The sequence below is a fragment of the Mastomys coucha genome, unplaced genomic scaffold (genome assembly GCF_008632895.1).
Source record: "Mastomys coucha isolate ucsf_1 unplaced genomic scaffold, UCSF_Mcou_1 pScaffold21, whole genome shotgun sequence".
NCBI classification, from domain to species: Eukaryota; Metazoa; Chordata; class Mammalia; order Rodentia; family Muridae; genus Mastomys; species Mastomys coucha.
The window spans coordinates 95,868,854-95,889,994 of NW_022196904.1; the positions used below are offsets into that span (position 1 = coordinate 95,868,854).

A 21,141-nucleotide genomic window follows, 5' to 3' on the forward strand; every position below is an offset into this window, starting at 1 on the left:
TAATTCTAGGATTCCTTTTGTAACCTCATGGCACTTTATTTTATAGATGAGTCATTTATTCAGTAACTTACTGTTACAAATCATGCTATCAAGATAAGCCTTTTGCATGTCTTTTATTCCTAATGGTATGTGTGACCAATGTAAACCTAGGAAATGAATTTGTGGGGCAAAAGATAAACATAAGTATAGTATTAAATAATAAAAAAAATCAAGTCATTTAAACTTCCACCAACAGTTTTTGAGTATGCTTATTTTATTGATACTTCATCAAGAATATTTGTTATGATAAAATTAATATTGATTATTTCACATGCAAAATTAATTTAGTGATTTTTTTAATTAAATAAAATAAATCTTGAAGAATGAGGAAAAACAGAATATATGAGGGGAAAATCACATATTTCATTTGAACCTCTGAATATACACTTCACATAATTAACACATGTAATATCTTGGTATTCCATTTTTTCTCTTGAAAGGCTGACACCACTAGTTTGGACAAATAAATCTATCTTTCAATTATTCACTATGATTTCTCATGCAGTGTGTATTATTCTTTTGTGATTAAATACCAAGTTGATCAATAATTTGTTTTTAAATACTTTTGTGTGTTTATTTTATAAATCTTGTTTTTCTTGAAGTATCTTTTAAATTCTTTGAAAACTAAAACTTTATTCTGTTTAGGTATATCAAAAGTCTTATAAAACTTCAAAAAAGAAACACTAGGAGGATATGGATAGAGTTAGAGTCAGATTAAAAAATATAGAACTTCAAATCCAAATTGCACTTGATGCATAGATACACAATACACACAGACTAGACAGGCAGATTAATGAGGCCATAGATATTAAATATGCACAACAACAAGTAGAATGAAAATTCCAGTATTTTCACTAGAATATTAGATGTTGAGCCAGATGACTGTGATAGTTTAAACTATTAAAACATCATGAAAAGCAATACCATATCCTAGAAACCAAACCCAAATCCATCAAGAGTTGTCCCATAGCTATGGGTGGAGCCTAAGATATAGGCACTATTTCAAATGACTGTAAAAGAATATCCATGAAAACTCAAAATGCAAGACTTAAATGATAATTAACTAAATGTTGAATACATATTTACTTAGCACAATAAAATCTTTAAATTATGAAATGCGTGTTGTATTTTATACTGGGCTGGGTACATTCACTTGTGCATGCACACACGTAGAGAGAAGAAGAGGTCTATCACTCTCCCTCATTCCTTTGAGACAGGATCTCTAATTGAATCAGAAGCACCATTTTGGATAAGCTGGCTGGATAGCAAGCTCCTCAGACCTATAGGATTTTGCTCCCTAGTCAGTCTTTGGGTTACATGCCCAAGTGGCCATGTCTGAATTTTTACAAGAGTGCTGGAGATTTGAACTCAGATACTCAGACTCGTACAATGCATGAGATACCATCCCATGTCCTTGACTTTTGTAGTATAAAAATTGACAAATGAATGGAATACTCCAGCTTTTAAAAATGATGCTGAGTTGAAGTGGTATGAGAATAAATTAATTCAATATAATCTTTGAAGAAGAGTTAATGGGCAGTTATTGTAGATGGCATGTGGGTAATTGTACTACTCCAATGATGATAGACGATTCTGGAAAAAGACCAGTTCATGCAGCAAAACTAAGATGTCCTGAAAGACCACAAACTGTGTAAAACATGGGGCTTTCAAGTAATTTTTCTTCTTGTGTCTTGTCCGTTCAGACCTCATGCCCCAAAACCAAGAGGATCTTAACTTTCTGTGGGACCCAATGATGATCACCACACATTGGTTGTGAAGTCAGAAAATCAAGAAGACAACTTGATTACTCATGGCATAATTGAGTAGAAAAAATACAGTAGAGAGGAGACAGTATGAAGCAAAGCTTTGATTTCATATGAAATCCTGGCATCAACCTGCTCCTCCAGATAACAATGAGGCATAAGCAAGCCTTTGTCCTTACCATGGATCATAGAATACCCATCTACGAGGTAAAGAAGAAAGAGAGAGCATTCTTCCAAGTACCTCAAGCACAGAGGCATTTTCAGTATTCAAGGACATTCTTCTATAAGTACCAGAAAATCTAAAAGTAAAGCTTGTACCAAGTTTAGGGATGTGGTGAATTTTCAAATTATAAATATGTTACCTTGATTTTTTAAAGTTAAAGTTTCTAGAAGGGAGGATTCAAAGAGCCTGTAAAATTGGCACAGAGAAAGAATGTGAGAGCTGGAGGTGGGATGGAATGCTGTAAAAGGCTACCTTCTGGACATGGCATGGCCATTGCACTAATGAATTCATAGTCGATAAATTGATTGCAAGACAAGGCCTGAACAAGGTCAAAACAACCAAAATTCCAGCATGGGAAGGGATGCCCCATTCCAGTACCTACTCCTTAATGAGAATGTATTGATAACTGATGGCTCAAGGGGAGGTCCCAAGGCCTGACACTATTACTGGGGTTATGAAGCTATCACAAAAAGGGACTTATCATGATTGCCCTCTGAAAGACCCAACAAGCAGCTGAAAGAGTCAGATGCAGATATTTGCACGCAACCAATGGACTGCTGCTGATCCCTGTGGTTGAATTAGGGGAAAGGCTAGAAAAGCTGAGGAGGGGGGTAATCCTGTAGGAGACCAGCAGTCTCAATTAACCTGTACTCCTGAGATTTCTCAAACACTGGACCACCAAATAGGCAGCATATACCAGCTGATATGAGGCCCCCAACACACATACAGTAGACTACTTCCGGGTCTGTGTTCATTCAGAGATGATGCACCTAGCCCTCAAGAGACTAGGGGCCTCACGAAGTTTAGAGATCAAGTGGGGTGGCAGGTGGGGTCATCCACGTGGAGACAGAGGGTGAGGAGTAGACACGGGGGGGGAGAATAAAATATGGAATGTAAATAAATAAATAACAATCACTGCAATTTTAAATCCAGGAGAGCTGGGTGAGGTAACTTCTCCAAATGCAAAGCTTACCTACCTCAGTGAGTTTTCTATGGATACTCTCATGATGTATTTAAACTCAGTATATTCAAACTCATCTTCCAATGATAGGCGTTTCTCAACAGCAATAATACATCCTAACACATAAGAAGAAGTAAGTATTTTCCTTACTTGAACAATACTTTTCATGGTATGTTTATTTCCTCAGTGGATTCAGAACCACACAAACCCTTACATAGGAGAGTGACAGTTCTGTTTCCTCCTCTCCCGCTTAGACACAGTGCCCTTGTGGATGTGACCAAAACAATACACAGACTCTTGACTTCTTAAAGGCATCTTTCTTGCCCATCCACATATATATTCGGCTGACTCACAAGGATTAATGAATTTTCCCCATCATTCCCTCATGCTCATATTTTATGTCTAGAGAAAAAAAAAGCCAATACTGCTTTTGTTGCTGTATCATTTTTTCCTGGATACACATTTATTGCAATTGTAATTTCTTATTTTATAAGATTCCTTTCTGTTTGCTTTCCCTTCTAAACTTTTATGTCCCATTAAGTAGTGGCCAATTACTACTAAATACTTAGCACCAGTTATGTGATAAGCATCTGATAAATGACATTCCAAGTGGGCCTCATGCATTTCTTCTTTTATTATGAGGACATGTGTTTGACTTGTCCTCTTGCAAATGCTAGAATGAAATTGGTGTTCAGGAACAGGCCGGGAGGGAAAATGACAGAAAGAATGGAGTAGCCATAACTATTTTCACATTATTGTTGGTTGCAGGCACCTTGCTTCAAACCAAGAAACAATAACAAACTAGTCAGATACAGTTAATGCTCCAATGAGAAACTTAAAATTGAATATATACTTCTAAGGCATTTTTGAGAAATGCCATTTTGAAGAAGAGGAAGCATTAAGGGAACACTTGGCTATGAAAAACAGCAGGGAATGAAATAGTCTTGAGACCCAGGCTGGAATCCTCCAGAGTGACAGACATGGGCGCATTGCAGAGTATCTCTGGAGTGATGAGCACAGCACAGCTCAGAGCCTGTTTACAAGAACTGGCCCAGCCAGTGCACAGGATTTACCTGAGGTGACTGGCACAGCCCTGAAACAAAGTGTCCTGCAGAACTTGGCACAACCCAGAGTCTGCTCGATAATGGGATGGAAATAAGCCTAGGCCAGAGTGCCTCTGGAATGGCTGACTCAGAGCTACTTAGTGCTTATCTGGAATAACTAGTACAGTCAAAGCCAAAATTTAGGGCTCTTCTGGAGTCACTCATTACCAAATAGCCTGAGGCTGCTCCATAGACACTGTCACAGAGGAAAGCTTCTTCTTTCAAGTTTACATTGACAGATGTCACTCACAAGAGGTGAGTAAAGGGTGAGGGGTTGGTGGCATAGGCTTACAAGCTTTTGTAAATTGAATGGATCATCACCAAAAAACATGTCTTCTTTGACAAATTTCTAAGCGATGGTAAGACAGATCAGAGTCTCCAGCAAAGCATGTTTTATTTTATGAACTTGACAAGATGTGGATTCTGAGAAATGTGTGAGGCAATAGTGACATGTGCTTTAAAACATTCAGTCTCTCAGTTGGCCCTTCATCGTCACCCTGCCAGGTAAACAGGGCTTTTAGTCTCACATATCAGGAAAATAGCATCAGTTATGTCAGTGTCCAATTCTATGATGGTTCAAAAAGTTATCTCACCTTCAGAACTCTGACCTGCACTGACAACAGAGTCCTTGACGATAAATCTGTGTGGACCGAAATCATCACCTACGTGGCAATTTTGTTAGACACTCTTTAGTATTTTCCTAGTTCTTTTGTTTCCAACAAAACACAGAATCTCCAAGGTGTTAGTCCTGAAAGGAGACACTGTGAACTGAAAGATGTCACTGCCCAAGCCACCAACCTCAACTCCATTCCTTTCACTTCCTGGTATAGTGCACTCTGTGTCTATGTCACAACCACAATCAAAGAAAGCTCTGTGTTCACTGTTCAATACCTAAAGGAAACTGAGTTCTACTGCACTGATAATATCCTCACAAACAGAACCTCAGCTACAGGAAGGCCACTTTCAATATCTACCCAGTAACTTTGCTGCTGTCCTTTCTCTGCATAGTGGGGAATTAGAATCTGAAAGAGAAGTGGAATATGATGGGTATGAATGAAAAAGAGAGGAAAGAGTAGCTTAAAATGGGAAAATATTAAATAGAAGTTGGCAAGGGATGAAAACAGTGAAGGAAAGTATATAATTACAACCACAGGGGAGGAGGTAGATGGGAAGCTCTAAATTTGTTTTTTTTTTTTTCTATGTCTCTTTCAACCCTGGGTCCTCAGGCAGATGCACCAGCAGGCATTTCAGAAAACAGTAGACAAGCAAAGCTGTATAATGATAGCTCTAAGACCTTATCTTTCATTCCATCCAAATCTGCATTAACTTAAGCATTGCCATTTGCTAGAAGTACTTTTAGAGCAGTCTACCTCTCCTTGAAAGCCAGAAAGCTTTAACTAGTCAGGTGTGAAGTTCCTCAACTTTTCTAAGAATTCTTTCTGAATTCTTAGAATCTGATTCTAAGAATCATTTTCTTTCTTTTCACTTGTTTTCCAGTATCTAACTGGAGTTGTACGGCTAGTCATCCTTAGAAAACTGTGCTTACAACAGTTCAAACTGGCACTGTTCATGGCTAGATTTCACAGGATTATTTTTAAATTATTCAACAATGTTTTACCAGAATATTTAATAAATCTATAATGAAGTTATAAAAACTACAGCTAGTACTTCATAAATGATCTGTTACTATGTAAACAAATATCAAAGAGGGTTTCTTTTGTTGTTGTTATTCTTTTCTTATTGAAATCATATTTTTCTCACATGATTTATACTAATTTACTATTTATTTTCCCTCTGCCCCCCCCACAAAAAATCTCCCTCATCTTCTCTCCTATCTGGATCCACCCACCACCACCACCATTCCTGTCTTTCATTATAAAACAAACAAACTTCTAAGGGAATATAATATAATATAATATAATACAATTTGACAAAGCAAAAGATTAACATGTCAGAATAGGACAAAATAGATAAACAGAGAGAAAGAGCCCAAGAAAAGGCACAGGAAATAGATATAGACACAGAGACCCACATAGAGAAATCAAGGTTGAGGATTTTTAAATAAATATCAATCAGCAAAAACATTAGGTATCCCTGTTTTGTATTTCCCTTTCCTTCGGACCTTTCAGTGCTGGGCTCTTAAGCCTGTGTGGGACTTGAGTGTCTTCTTGTCCAGGAAGCATTTCTAACAATCTCTACACCTGAATGCCTTGCTCCCTGACAACTTTATTGTGCAGCATTGCTCATGATTGCCATCCACACAGCACACATTCTACCAGCACAGTTTGCCAGAGATATATCTAATTATGGCGAAGGCTGATGGAGATTATCACTCGTCATCATTTAGGACTTTTGGTATTTATTGAGTAATTATTATTCTTTTGTCTTCGAAATTTGAATAGTAGGGGCTAAAAAGATTTTGGGGAATAGGTCAGATAGATTTGCTTCTTAGAAAGCAAAGTTACCATCAATTGTCATAATTATCATGGTAAACTTTTACTGAGCATATATAATGCGTAAGACAACATGTTACACATTTTAATTTATTCCTTTATCTAAGATTCTCATCATCATAATCTGAGGCCTTCAATTTTGAAACTTTGTTATTAATGAAATCTTCTATTTCTTTCTCTTGGAAAGTCTTTCTTAGTTCTGACATCTGGATGCTTGTGCTGGACTTTATTAACATGTAATGTATGACCTTCAAATGCCTCGAGAGCCAAGCACAAGTTAACCAAGAGGAGATAATGTAAAGACTTACATAACACATCAGGATTCTCCCATGAGTCTGATGCCATCTCAACTATGTTTTCTTTGATCATGTACACTAACCTTGAGAGTTCTTCCTCCCTGAGATGTATATATGTTCACCTCTGTGTTTTAAGTCCTAATGAGTATATAAATGGGGCCTCCTATGATAATATTAAATCTTTCTCAATATTAAGCATCTTGATATTGGGACTGTTTTAGGACTATTACTCAGGAATCATTTCCATATAATTGTCATATCTGTTTATTATTTTTTTTATTTTCTCCCCTTTTGCTATACAATATGTACCAAGCCAAACTTCATCATCTTCCATTGTACATCATGACCCTTCTCTTCAAAAACACTTTCCTGTCTTTCTTAACACTACTGACTATTGAAGTGTGCTAGGGCAAGAAGGTAAGTGGAGCTGTGCTTTCATGTGTTCTCCACAGAGCAAAGAAATGCTTGGATCGTACAAATACATATTATGCATGTCAGTTTAATTGGAAGGAAAAAGCGGGATTTTTTTTTTCAAAACAATTGTGAACTCAATCATCAAAATTATTTCATGCATTTTGGAGAGTATGAATGCTTGATATCCAATAGTCATAACATGTAGAATATAGAACCACATGAAGTTCCCCATTTAGAGTACAATATAAGCCTATAACAGCATGTGGAAGCTTTTGCCACCTTCCCGAGTCTTGAATGCCCAATGAAATCATGCATAAGAATGACCTGGGGAAACTGGACAACTGTCAGGGAGTTTATTCTTATGAGCTTCTCAAGCTTGTCCTATGAAGTACAGGCTCTACTATTTCTCCTGTTTTTGATCATTTACCTAGTCACACTCATGGGCAATGTCCTCATCATCCTGGTTACTACAGCCGACTCTGCTCTGCAAAGTCCTATGTACTTCTTCCTCAGAAACTTATCCTTCTTGGAAATAGGCTTCAACTTGGTCATTGTGCCCAAGATGTTGAGTACTCTGATACTCCAGGACAAAACCATCTCGTTCCTTGGCTGTGCTGCCCAGATGTATTTCTTCTTTTTCTTTGGAGCTGCTGAGTGCTGCCTCCTGGCCACAATGGCATATGATCGCTACATGGCAATCTGTGATCCCTTGCACTACCCGATAATCATGAGCCGAAGATCTTGTGCCCAGCTAGCAGCTGCCTCTTGGTTCTCCGGGTTCCCAGTAGCCACTGTGCAAACCACATGGATTTTCAGTTTCCCTTTTTGCGGCCCCAACAGGGTGAACCACTTCTTCTGCGACAGTCCCCCTGTCATAGCCCTGGTCTGTGCTGATACCTCCCTATTTGAACTGGAAGCTCTAACAGCCACTGTTCTATTCATCCTCTTTCCTTTCCTGTTGATCCTGGGTTCCTATGTCCGCATCCTCTCCACCATCTTCAGGATGCCTTCAGCTGAGGGGAAACGTAAGGCCTTTTCCACTTGCTCCTCCCACCTCCTGGTTGTCTCTCTCTTCTACAGCACTGCTATCCTCACATACTTCAGGCCACGCTCAAACACCTCCCCTGAGAACAAAAAAATATTGTCACTCTCCTACACAGTTGTCACTCCCATGTTGAACCCCATCATCTACAGCTTAAGGAATAATGAGGTGAAGGCTGCATTGAGGCGGATCATTCACAGAACTCTGGGCCCTCAGAAACTATGATTGACTTAAACAGAAACTGGCAAGAGCATCGTGACAGGACGAAACAAAGAACAATGAATTCTCCAAGTGGCTACTCTTTCAGGGGACACTATGTACCTACTGAAATTTTGGACACTCCACTAAGATCCATTTGAGGATTAAAGAACACAGATGCTGAAGGAAGTCCTGCAGGCAGACTCTGAGACTGAGGTTCTCTAAGACACTCCTTGGTACTTCAACTAGGATCTACTAAATATTGACAATTTCCTACAACTCACCATATATTTTTATCAATTTGTTTAGAATCTGTTTTACTTCCCTCGATTTGCCCACTATCTACATATTTCACAGGCATCTTTATCAGTTAGTTAAAATAATTATACTAATAAAACAAATAAATGTTCACTCTTTCACTCCTTGTTTTCAATTGATTTTTTTACTTGTGTTCAAAATTTGATTCTGAATACCACATCGAGACCCTGAATTCAAAGTCTAGAACAAAACAAAGTTCTTGCCTAATGCAGTTTGTATCCTAGTGAGAAAGAGAGGCAATGAAAAAATACTTTAAACCCCCAGAGTTTTTTATGTTTGGCAATTAAAGAGCTCTGCCTCTGCTGCCAAAATTACAATGTGTCTCATTCATAGAAAGAACATCCCACATTTAAAGTGCATTTATCATATGCTTTTCACAGATAATCACAAATTATCCACTAGCAGATTGAAGGATCCTTGGTAGGAAAGGTAGACAGACTCTCCAGCTAAGGATAAGTAGAAAATTTGGGGGACCTGCTATAGATAACACAAATGTTATTTTGTTTTCTCAACTTTTTGTGCTTTTATTGTGATTGGATGAACTCAGTTGTTCTCTCAAGACTGCACCTTTGACGAACAGAGCAGTCTCCCTTTGAGATTCTTCTCTGTGAGCACATACAACTCTGAACTTTCAGCAAACAGTTGTCTTGGTATACTGGCAGCATACATGTGTGTAAACACATCCTGAGGATGCAATGACCATGACAGGGAAAATGGCGTTTACTGCAGAGCCCTTTCCTCTCCACTGATTCTATGATCTATGCTGCCTTTTTCTGCCATGAAGAACTGCAACCAGCTGTTTCCTGCACAAAGTGTCCTTCGGCACCATGATAACAAGAGTCCTCTAATAAAAAACAGCAGAAAAGACATTATTACAGAATATATATTAACTGCCAATAATATACACACATACACACACACACATGCTTTCTATAGTGCACAAAATTTAACAACAGATATATCAAATCCAATGCTAGTCACAGACAAAATATACACATATTGGTACTAATTTTTATCTACATGATTATATAAAACACTTCTGTATAAGAATAAGAGTCCAATAAGGATGAAACTGCACTAATGTTCAGGCCAACACTTATTTAATATGGTGCTTGGTGATAAATTCTGGGTTTGAGGACCAGCCTAAAGATAATGCAGCTGCTTAATAGTGAACTACTCTGTTGCAGAGGATTGAATTGTATTCTAAAATCAAATCACAAAAGTAAAAGGTTAGACTAACTACAAATTTAAGACTGGCATCAAATGCTAGAGATGTGGCCCAGGAAGAGTCACTGTGACCAAGGATGGCCACCAAGTGTGGAAAATGTTCCTGTGAACTCTTTAAATGCCTGGCCTCCCTGCTTATCTTTGCATTTTGGATCTGGTCTAAGTCTTGTCAACAGGATAAGTTCTGTGAAGAAAATAGAATTGGGAAACATCTGGAAAACTGAATGGAATGTCGCTGCCACAAAGCCCTGACCTGCACTGCCTTAAAGAACCCTGCCATGTTCTAAAGTTCTATCTGCCAGGTCTTCACCATTTAAGAATCGGTTGGCTGGAGAGATGGCTTAGCAGGCAAGAATGCTTGCTGTTCTTGCAGGGGACCCAGGTTCCCTCCTCAGCACCCACAATGTAGCCTACAACTCCCGTAACTCCAGTTCCAAGGGATCTGACATGGTGTCTAAGCTCCATGGACTTCTGTTAATGTACCATACATAAAAATTCGCATAGGTACATAGGTGAGCTTGCGCAAACATGCACAGGGGCTCATACACAAAAACTTTTTGAAATGTTGAACATTAGGGAATGAACTTGAGCATAGTAACATGTACCTTGTCAAATTCTTAGAAATTATAAATTAAAAAGTAACATTAGTATAGCAAAATTCATTCAATATAACCACCACTAAAAATTCAATATGGGCAGAGAATCAGGTAGACTAACTCTAGATCTTCACCTCTTCTTCCTCTCTTTCTAATGCATCCCCACAGTCTCATTGCCAGCTGTGCAGCCTCTCCTTTGTTCTGTCCTCATCTCCAGTATATCACCTTTCCCCAACTCATCCCAGTATCCCAGCCCCTGGTTGCAGAAGGTAATCCCTGAACCCTGGTGGCTACTCCAACCAGGAAAGCAAGTAGGCTAACTGTAGATCTTCACTTCCTACCCCTTTCCTCCAAACTGAATCCCCAAATCTCATCCCCCGCTTGGTAGCAGAAACTTGTGCAAAACCTCCCTACCCCTTTCTCTAATGGATCACACAGATCTTCTAATCCTAACTTTCTTCCCCCTACTCATTACTTTATTTCAGCCTCCAACTCTAGTAGGCATTCACTGAGCATCAGCCATCCAAGCCTGCCAGAGAAGCAAGTATGTCATCAAAGCAGGTAGACAAGTTTCAGAACTTCGCACTCTTTCCTCTTCTCTATACCTAATCTCACAGTCTCTTCCTCAGCTCTTACTATCTGTGGTAGCCTCTCCTTGCTCTCTGCTCCCATTACCAGGGACTAAGCAGATCCTGGTGGAATGTCCTGCTTCCTCCCTCCTGTGGACAAACTCATGCACTCTCCTAGCCCATTCCAGCAGCAATGGAAGAGTGTACCTATTTCTCCACATCCTCAACAGCATCTGCTATCACCTGATCTTAGCTATTCTGACTGGTGTGAGGTGGAATCCCAGGGTTGTTTTGATTTTTATTTCCCTGATGACTAAGGATGTTGAACATTTCTTTAGGTGCTTCTCAGCCCTTGGAGTTTCCTCAGTTGAGAACTCTCTGTTTAGCTCTGTTCCTCATTTTTAATAGGGTTATTGGCTCTCTGGAGTCTAACTTCTTGAGTTCTTTGTATATATTGGATATTAGCCCTCTATTGGATGTAGGGTTGGTAAAGGTCTTTTCCCAATCTGTGGGTTGCCTTTTTGTCTTATTGACAGTGTCCTTTGCCTGACAGAAACTTTGCAATTTTATGAGGTCCCATTTGTCAATTCTTGATTTTACAGCATAAGCCATTGGTATTCTGTTCAGAAAATTTTCCCCTGTGCCCACGTGTTCGAGGCTCTTCCCCACTTTCTCTTCTAGTAGTTTCAGTGTATTTGGATTTATGTGGAGGTCCTTGATCCACTTGGACTTGAGGTTTGTACTAGGAGATAAGAAGGGATCGATTTTCATTCTTCTACATGCTGACTGCCAGTGGAACCAGTACCATTTGTTGAAAATGCTGTCTTGCTGGGCGGTGGTGGTACACACCTTTAATCCCAGCACTTGGGAGGCAGAGACAGGCAGATTTCTGAGTTTGAGGCCAGCCTGGTCTACAGAGTGAGTTCCAGGACAGCCAGGGCTACACAGAGAAACCCTGTCTCGAAAAACCAAAAAGAAAAACAAGAAAAAAAGAAAATGCTGTCTTTTTTCCACGGGGTGGTTTTAGCTCCTTTGTCAAAGATCAAGTGCCAGTCTTAATGCCCTGCTTACTTCACACAGCTGCCAGCCATTCATCTGGATCTTCTGTGGGGGGATTTGTTGTGGAGCTGTATCAAACATCCTGGCATTCTTTTCCCCAACTATAAAAACTGCCTCAAAACCAAACTTCCCCTACTTTCTGCTTCCCATTTATGCATGTATACAAAAATAGTACCTAAATCACAGTGAAGTATTATATAATATTGTCAAATTTTTATTTGTTAATGAAAAGAAAGGCAGAAATAACAAAAGAAAACACATTAGGATCTGAGATAGACAACATGTGCCAAAGTTTAAAAGATATATATATATATATTTTTTTTTTGTCTTAGAAGATTCTAAGACCTTAGACAGGTGTTTAAAAAGACTTACTTATAACAGGCTTCTGAGTCATAATGTTTGGGTAATGCAGAGGGTTAAATATTGTCACATGCCAATCATACAGCATCGTTGCCAGGAGAGAACATTGTCTATTCACAAAGAATGAAAGCAGAAGCTGAGAATCTCTTCACTGCCAAAGAATAAATCAGAAGGAAGTATATCTTCCCTCATATGACTTCATAGACTATAATCCTTCTCCTTCAAGAGAGTAAGTGTGGGATAAAGGTTAAAGTGTATGTCAATGGACAAAGTCCAATGGTGAGCATCTTACCGTAGCTTACATTCATACAGAAGACTTTCTAGCATGTGTTAAATGTAGGAAGTCAAGAGTATCTGAGTCAGTGTGTGATTCTAAGCCTGCTTGAGAAGTTCTTCATGGCTACTTTCCACAGAGCTCCCTTTACGTCTTTGTTCCTCAGGCTGTAGATGAGGGGATTAAGCATAGGTGTCACCATTGCATAGAAAACAGACACCAGTTTCTCCTGTTCTTTGGAAGACTTCGGGGTCATGTAGGTGATAATTGCGGACCCATAAAAAAGGATAACAACTATGAGGTGGGAACCACAGGTAGAAAATGCCTTGAACCTCCCTGCAGCTGATTTCATCTTGACAACAGTCACTATGATATGGCCATAGGACACCAGAATTAGGGAGACAGGTATGAGGAGAATCACAACCCCCATGAGGAAAATGGCCATCTCTGAAGTTTGAGTGTCTGTAGATGCCAGGGTCAAAAGTGCAGGGGCCTCGCAAAAGAAGTGAGCAATACTGTTGCTGCCTCGATAAGGAAGTCTTAGTGTGAAAGTGGTGTCCACCACAGACACTAAAATGCCACTAGTCCACGACACTGTAGCCAGCTGGACACACACCCTCCATGTCATGATGCTAGAGTAATGCAAAGGGTTACAGATAGCCACATACCGATCATAGGACATCACAGCCAAAAGGGCACATTGTGTACACCCGAAAACGAGAAACAGCAGAAGCTGAGCTGCACAGCGTCTGAATGAAATGGTCTTTTTCCTTGAAAGGAGATGGATAAGGGCCTGTGGAACAATGTTGGTAGAAAAGCAGAGGTCAGCCAGAGACAAGTTACACAGAAAAAAATACATGGGTGTGTGAAGCTGAGAATCAGCCCGAACAAGGAACATGAGAAGTAGGTTTCCAAGTACAGTGATCATATAGATGCCCAGAAATAAGATGAATAGCAGCTTCTGGGTGAGGGGATCATCAGAGAGTCCCAGAAGGAGAAATTCAGTCACCTGCGTCTGATTTGCCTGTCTCATAGTTCATCTGCTTCTTCAGCAGGAAGTGTCTATGAACACGGATGTGTGTAATACAAAATTATTTCATTCAGGGTTTGGAGAGCTTAAAGATAGCCCCAATCACTGGGAAACATTTCAAAACTTCCCTTTATTGATTCTTCAGAAGATTATCATGCTTTGAGACTTGGAGCATTTTCAGTGCTTGGATGACAGTGTTTTATGATATGAAACACTTGTAGTTGGCGTCATCTGGCGAGTTGGGAGTAGATGAAAAGAATCATATTTTCTTTATTCTGGACATCAGACTTCTAATAGCACAATGATGAATCATATTGCATTAATCTACAAAGCTATAATTTGAAGTTCTGGTGTATTATCTGTGGACTCCTCGTGGGAGCTATAATGTGAGGTTCAAATGTATTATCTGTGGAATCCTCACGGCTTATTGATTAATCTGTAAAACTATAATGTGAGGTTCTGGTGTATTATATGCGGACTCCTCATGGGAGCTATAATGTGAGGTTCTGGTGTATTATCGGTGGACTCCTCCTGGCTTATGCTGCTCTCACCACCCATCCATCTTATGATTGTGTTGAATTTTTAAAATATATTTTTGGCAAGTTTCCTCTTCCCTGAAAGGACAATCACAAAGGTTTAATTAAGGTTTTATAAAGGACCAAGAAGACTTATCAAACTTATTTCTTAAATAAGAGAAAATGACCTGCCTTGAAGGAGAACAACACCTCAAAGGATGAGTCTGATTGACAGTCCTTGGCAATCTTGCCCACAGCACCAGCTGTAGCTCTACCAGCATCAGCTGTAAATGAACTTCAAAGACAGTGGACACAGCATCACCACAACGAGACTTCCATTTAACCCATCAGCTCAGCTGGTTTCCTGGTACCCTCAGACAGTACCAACTCCCAGCACTGATCCAGTCATCATCTTTCACTTCCTCCCATTATCTATCGGCTACTCCTCCCAAAGACTATAAACCCTTTTGTTGTTGTTAATAATGTCACTTTTACTGGCTCCTTTAGAAGATGTGGAATACTATGTTGTTTAGTCCATGATTATGAATTAAGTAAAACAAAATACTTTGATCATATACTTAAACAGTTATTAGAAGGCTTGCAAATACCTTTAGGAAAATTGAATAAATTTTTAATAATAATTGTGCTTTTTTTCATAATAATAATAATAGTGGTCTCCAAAAATAAAGAAATTTAAATCATAAAGTTTAGGTTCCTGTGAAGGTGTTGAGTTATCACTCTCTTATCTATCTAGCAAAGGAATCTCAAAGTAGTATTCAACAATGCACCCATATAAATGTATATTTATTTTGTACATGTACTTTGGACATAACAAAGTAAATGTAGCTACTAAGGAAACTAGTCATATTAAAATAGTTACCTGGATAGTTTTAGAAAAGATATGTAAACAACAACATATGGACTTTATTAGCATATGGTGTGTTTTATCAGCACATTAATCATTATATATAATAGTAGACCTAGAACAACCTTTTTCAAAGGAATTATGACTTTAAATACTTAGAAATATCTTCAACAATTGCGATGTAATATAAAAATATTTCTGACTTTTACTGATAGAAAAGCAAGATATTTTAATGCCAGTTTGTGTTTGTTCCTGTGCCAAAATCTGTTAGCAGGGTATAAAATGAAGATGCAGTAATTTACATTCAGATTGAAGAGCACATTTTAGTCCATCTTGAGGTCTGTTGCATTCATTTCTCTCTAAAACATAAAAAAGACAAAAACACATTTCACATAATCTACTAACAGGATGTTAGCATCTGGATGGAGCTTTGAGTCTAAATGACACAATGTTTCAACTCATAAAACACTTTAAGAATAAAGTTGAGGGGCTGGAGAGATGACTCAGTGGATGGCTCAGAGGTTAAGCACATTGACTATTCTTCCAGAGGTCCTAAGCTGAGTTCCCAGCAACTACATGGTGGCTCACAACCATCTGTAATGGGATCTGCCCCATGCAGTTACTCATTAGTTACTTGTCACCATGACAACATTCTGGGCTCACAGTTTGAGGATTCAATCCATCATGGTGGGGAGGTTGTGAGGTTATAAGTTATATTACATCCATAAACAGAAAACAGATAAATGCTGGCACTTAGCTAGTTATCTTGTCCTAGATTGCAAACCACAAATAGCCCACCCACATTCAAGGTGGGCCTTCTCTCCTCAGTTAAACCTTTCTGAAAATACCCTCAGAGATATACACAGAGGTGTGTTTCTATGGTGGTCTTTAAAACCAGCCAAGCTGACAATGAAGAATAACCATTGATACTCTTACATGTGCCAAATGACTAAAGCCCACCTTATGGCCATATCACATTTACCCACAGCTATTTACTCCTAAGATTTTTCCAGCACTATCTTTACCCATCCTCCATTCTAAATCCCCCAATCACAATAGCACACATATATACCCATTCACAAACATCTACTCTCAGATGCACAAATATGCCTGCAGCATTATCTAATTGCCTGAACAAATTATATTTTAAAACAGTTGTATTTCTGTGAGCCTATGGCTGATCAAGCACAGGGACCACATCAGAATCACCTTTATTCACAGCAAATATGATCAATTATAATACAATAAGAATATACTATGTTCTTGGAGTGGTTTAACCTGAGCCAAAATATTCAGAGACAGGGGTGACTGTGGGTCTGACACTAATGTGACTTTGCAAGTGGTGGGGATATCACTTACTCTGCAATGGCATTACAATGTAATACTCACACTTCCATTACTGTCATTAAAAAAAAACCTCCCATGCAAATGTGAAGGCAAACATGTTGCCTTAGGGTCAGAAAGTTTCTGCTAAAATATTGTCACTGATAAACTTTGAAATATTTCATTTAGCTTTTTCTATAGAGTTTTTGTTTAAATATCCATTCCTTTAGAGATAAACACCCCTTCAGTAAAAACATTACACACACACACACACACACACACACACACACACACATACACACAAACACACACACACACACACACACACACACACACACAGGACCAAACCTGATTCTGTGGAAGGTCTGCTTACAACTCCATAACATGAAAAACAAGATTCTTCTTCACTGGGAACATAATACTGTAATCATTATTTAATATGGTAAAGAGCTACTGTAGAAAAAAAAACTTGGCTAGATCTATGCCAGAAGATAAGTAAATCCTAAAACTCAAATCTAGGTAAATACAATCCTCTCTCAATCTGACCCATTTACTTAGCTCATGTCAAGCCTTCTCTTCTTTACCAATCTTGCCAAACTTTTTCTCTTTTAGAGAAAAAAATGAAGAATAAATTAACATATCAGAGCTATTGAGTACATTTCAATCTTGATAGAGAAAGCCCTAGAATGGCGTTGCCTATAGCATTGACCAAGCAGGGAGTAGGCGTCTTGTCATAAAGGCAGAGAGCTCAATCAAACTTGGAACTTAAGACCAAGACAGGGCAGGAATGAGGATCCTCACTTATCTCACACCCCCCTGATGTATGTAAGGTCTTATTATTTTCTTCAGAATATACTACATTACAGTAGTGCTTTTTAAACGCAGTGAATGGAGTAAGGAGTGGAGGTGTTAAGAGCTGTCTCTAGGGCAGTTTAGAGTACTCAGGAGAATTCCTTCTCATTAGTGTGAATGGATCCTGAGCTGGGCTTTCTGTGAAGTCTCCCAAATGGCTGTAAAGAGGATGGAAAGATAATACATAGTTATGACTCCCATCTTGCTAACAGGCCCTATCACTGGGTCTTACATGGATTCTTTGGAGAAACACTGCATATTCTACTATATACTCCCTGCATTGGTTTGAGAAGGTTTGTCTGCAAAATATGAAGATAGTATGTCCTAGATATCCCTAGATGAGCATGACTAGCATAATGTTTGTGTGTGATAAGAGCATAATAATTAAAATTGGCTAAGAGATTAGTGTCAGAATCTCAGTGATATCTCGTGTTTGACATTATTCTGGAAATTTGCTATGCATTTGCCCAATCCTAAGTTGTCCAGATGGAGGGTTGAAAATCTAACACAAATCAATGACTGGCTTTGTAATGAAAATTTAGGAGAAGCCCCCATCCTTCCTCCTTTATTTTAGTTTGACAAGTGTTAATTCTTCAAAGTTAGAATTCAGCAGTAAATCCATCTAGGACTGGACAATTTTTATCTAGAATTGTTTTTTATTATTATTATTGCTGCTTCCATTTCACTGATTATTACAGAGCTATTTAAATTATATCTTGGTTTAAATTTTAGGTCATATGCATCTAGAAATTCATCCATTTCTTTAGGATATTGCAACTTAGTAAAATATAAGTTCTTAGATATATGCTAATGATTTTCTCTACTCCATTCATGTTTGCTATGATGTCTCAATTTGCACCTCTCTTAATTTGGGTCATTTCTCATTGTCTTGTGATTAGTTTAGCTAAAGTTTGTTCATGCTTTTTTATCTTTGCAGAGAATAAACTCTTTGCTTATTGGATATTTGTACTGTTTTTATAATTCCCTCTCTTTTTTTTACTTCAGCCCTTATTATGCCCATTAAGAGTTCACAAACTCCAAAAGATCACCAAGGAGCTGACTCTTAATGCTCTAGGGTCTCTTTATTAAAGCTAGCTTGGGCCACAGCACCATTTCTGATGCATCAGGACAGGTTAGTGAAGCCCCAACTCTCAGTGGGGCAAGGTTTTATAGGAAATGGCAAGCAGCCAGGAGTGGGGGTTCTAGCCTGTCACACATATGATTGCGGGGCTAATATGAAATTATATTGCCCTTGAAAAATAATTGGCTAGTGCTGGGAGACAAACCAGAAACTTAACTTCTGCTTTCCTCCTGATTGGTAGTTGTTAGGAAGTGAAGTGCCAGGGGCAGGCTTGTAACCTAGAGGTGCAGGTTTGTTGGAGAATAACCTGAGAACTGGTGCTAGACTCAGGTTTGTTGGAGAGTAATCTGGAAACTGGTGCTAGAGAGTTCAGCCTTAGGTCAGGCTCTCTAAGATGGAGTCTGAACCAAAATCTGGTCTACCACCCTCATTGTAATTACTTCTGTCTACTGAAGTTTGGTTAGTTTGTATGATTCTTCCAAATCCCTAGAGTGTATAAGTAAGTCATTTATTCTAGATAGTTCTGGTTTTTTTAGTATAGTTGCTTCTATTTATAAATTTTCCTCTTAAGACTGCTGTAACTCAACCTCATAGTATTTTTTGTACAATTCTGAGAATTCTTTGAATCCTTCTCCAATTTTCAATGACCCATTTGTCATTTAATCTTTATGAACATCTCTGTGTTCAGTAGTTTTCTTGCTGGTAATTTCTGGTTTTGGCTCACTATGATCAGAAAAGAACAATAAATTATTTAAAATTTCCTACATTAATTAATATTTGCTTTGTGTCATTTTACATGATCTATTTAGGAGAAAGTTCCATGGGATGAAGTTCCATGGGATGAAGCTTACCCTACAGTATTAGGATATGTGCAGCTTTCTGTTGGGGATAGATTTGCTCTATGATGTTATTTAACTCTGGTTTTTTTTTTTTTTTTTTTTTTTTTTTTTTTTTTTTTTTTTTTTTTAGCTCAAAATGACCTGTCCATTGGTGATAATGGGGTATTGAAATTATCTACTATTACTCTCTTGTAATTAATATATCTTTATAACTAGTGGTGTTTGTCTTACAAACTTATGTGCTACCCATGTTATATGCATATGTATTTAATATTCTAATGTCCCATTGATGATTTGTTCCCTTAATTGCTATGAAATAACTTTCATTGTATCTTGCAATTTTAATTAGAATTTTATTTTATTAGGTATAATAACAACAATCATTGCTTGTCTCTAATGCCATTTGTTTGGATGATCTTTTGCCATCTCTCACCCTAAGATTGTAGCTAACATTGGAGATTCCTGTTTTTAATCTAATCTCCTACTTTGTATTCTCTCCTGTATTTATGACAGGGTCCCAGGGGGTAGCCTTGTCTGACCTGGAACTTAATATGTGGATCAAGAAGGATCATCTTATCTCTCCCTGTGGAGTGCTAGGATTAAAGGAATGCACCACCATGCCAGTCTAGGCCATGTCATTTGATCAAATAATTAAGATCAGTGGTATTTAGAATGATTATTATTCTAATAATAATTCCTAATTATTAATTCTATTATTTAATGTAGTATTTGGTATTCCCCTATTCCTTGTTTGTTTAACTAGTATAAACTCATGGATGCCTCAATATTTCTCTTTGTCTGAAGAATTTATTCAAGTATATTCTATAGAGCAAGCTTAGGAGTGATGAATTCCTTCATCCTGTTTTTATCATGGAGAATTTTTCACTCTCCTTCAATTATTTCAGCTTTTGATATATTTATTCTATATATTTAGTCAGTTACCTATAATATGATTAGTAATGTTTTTTTCTGATCTGGTCTTCTTGGTGATATAAATGTCTCATGTATCTGGATAATTATCTCTTTCTCTATATCTGGGGAGTTCTTGGCTATGATTTTCTTGAAAATATTTTCTATGTCTTAAGCTTGAAATTCTCCTTCTCCTCCTCTTTATTCATCTATATCTATGATTTGTGGATTTGTTGTTTTCTTACCATCCCACAGATCTAAATGTTTTTTCATACATATATATTTTGTTTTTCATGTTCTGAATTTTCCAATTCCTCTATCTTATCTTTGAACGCTCACAATCTGTCTTCTCGTGGTCTCTTTGGTTGGTGAAGATTTCCTCAGAACTCTTTATTTGATATTTGTGGCCTGCATATAATGTACTCTTTCCTCCTGCTTTGTGAATTCTGCCCATGGAATGACACAGGTAAATTGTATATTTCCTCTAATTTATAACATTCATTTTGCAAAGAGCCCTCATTTGCCTGAGACTTTCTGCCACTAAGCTGAAAGTGGTGAGTACAAATATCATGGATTCTCTGTTCCTGCTATGAGCTCTGAGATATATTAGAATAAAAGTTTCAGAGAAACCCAGTAATGAGCTCTTGAGTCATACTCCCTAGAGTACCTGACTCTATTGAATCTCAAGTTTGTTAGAACCATTTCTTCCTGATCACAATAAATCAAATCTCTCTTTCTTCTACTTCTACTTCTACTTCTACTCGTTCTCCTCCTTCCTTCTCCTTCTCCTTCTCCTTCTCCTTCTCCTTCTCCTCCTCCTCCTCCTCCTCCT

The 21,141-nt window shown here is 38.1% G+C and overlaps 3 protein-coding genes across 3 annotated transcripts in view; 2 read left to right on the plus strand and 1 right to left on the minus strand.

Moving 5' to 3' along the window:
* The window catches only part of LOC116100809 (olfactory receptor 10A5), a 59,709-nt gene that overhangs the window by 2,881 nt on the left and 35,687 nt on the right, over positions 1–21,141 (plus strand). The window lies entirely within an intron of this gene.
* On the plus strand, positions 7,557–8,532 carry LOC116100810 (olfactory receptor 10A4). The gene has a single exon (XM_031384541.1). The coding sequence runs from the start codon at positions 7,572–7,574 to the stop codon at positions 8,517–8,519; it is 948 nt and encodes a 315-aa protein (XP_031240401.1). The 5' UTR covers positions 7,557–7,571; the 3' UTR covers positions 8,520–8,532.
* LOC116100811 (olfactory receptor 2D2) lies at positions 12,895–14,019 on the minus strand. The gene has a single exon (XM_031384542.1). It carries the CDS (start codon positions 13,926–13,928, stop codon positions 12,981–12,983), a length of 948 nt encoding a protein of 315 aa, XP_031240402.1. The 5' UTR covers positions 13,929–14,019; the 3' UTR covers positions 12,895–12,980.

Bases quoted from the DNA above. Each gene is read 5' to 3' on its own strand.
- LOC116100810 (XM_031384541.1), top strand. From the start codon at position 7,572: ATGACCTGGGGAAACTGGACAACTGTCAGGGAGTTTATTCTTATGAGC.
- LOC116100811 (XM_031384542.1), bottom strand. From the start codon at position 13,928: ATGAGACAGGCAAATCAGACGCAGGTGACTGAATTTCTCCTTCTGGGA.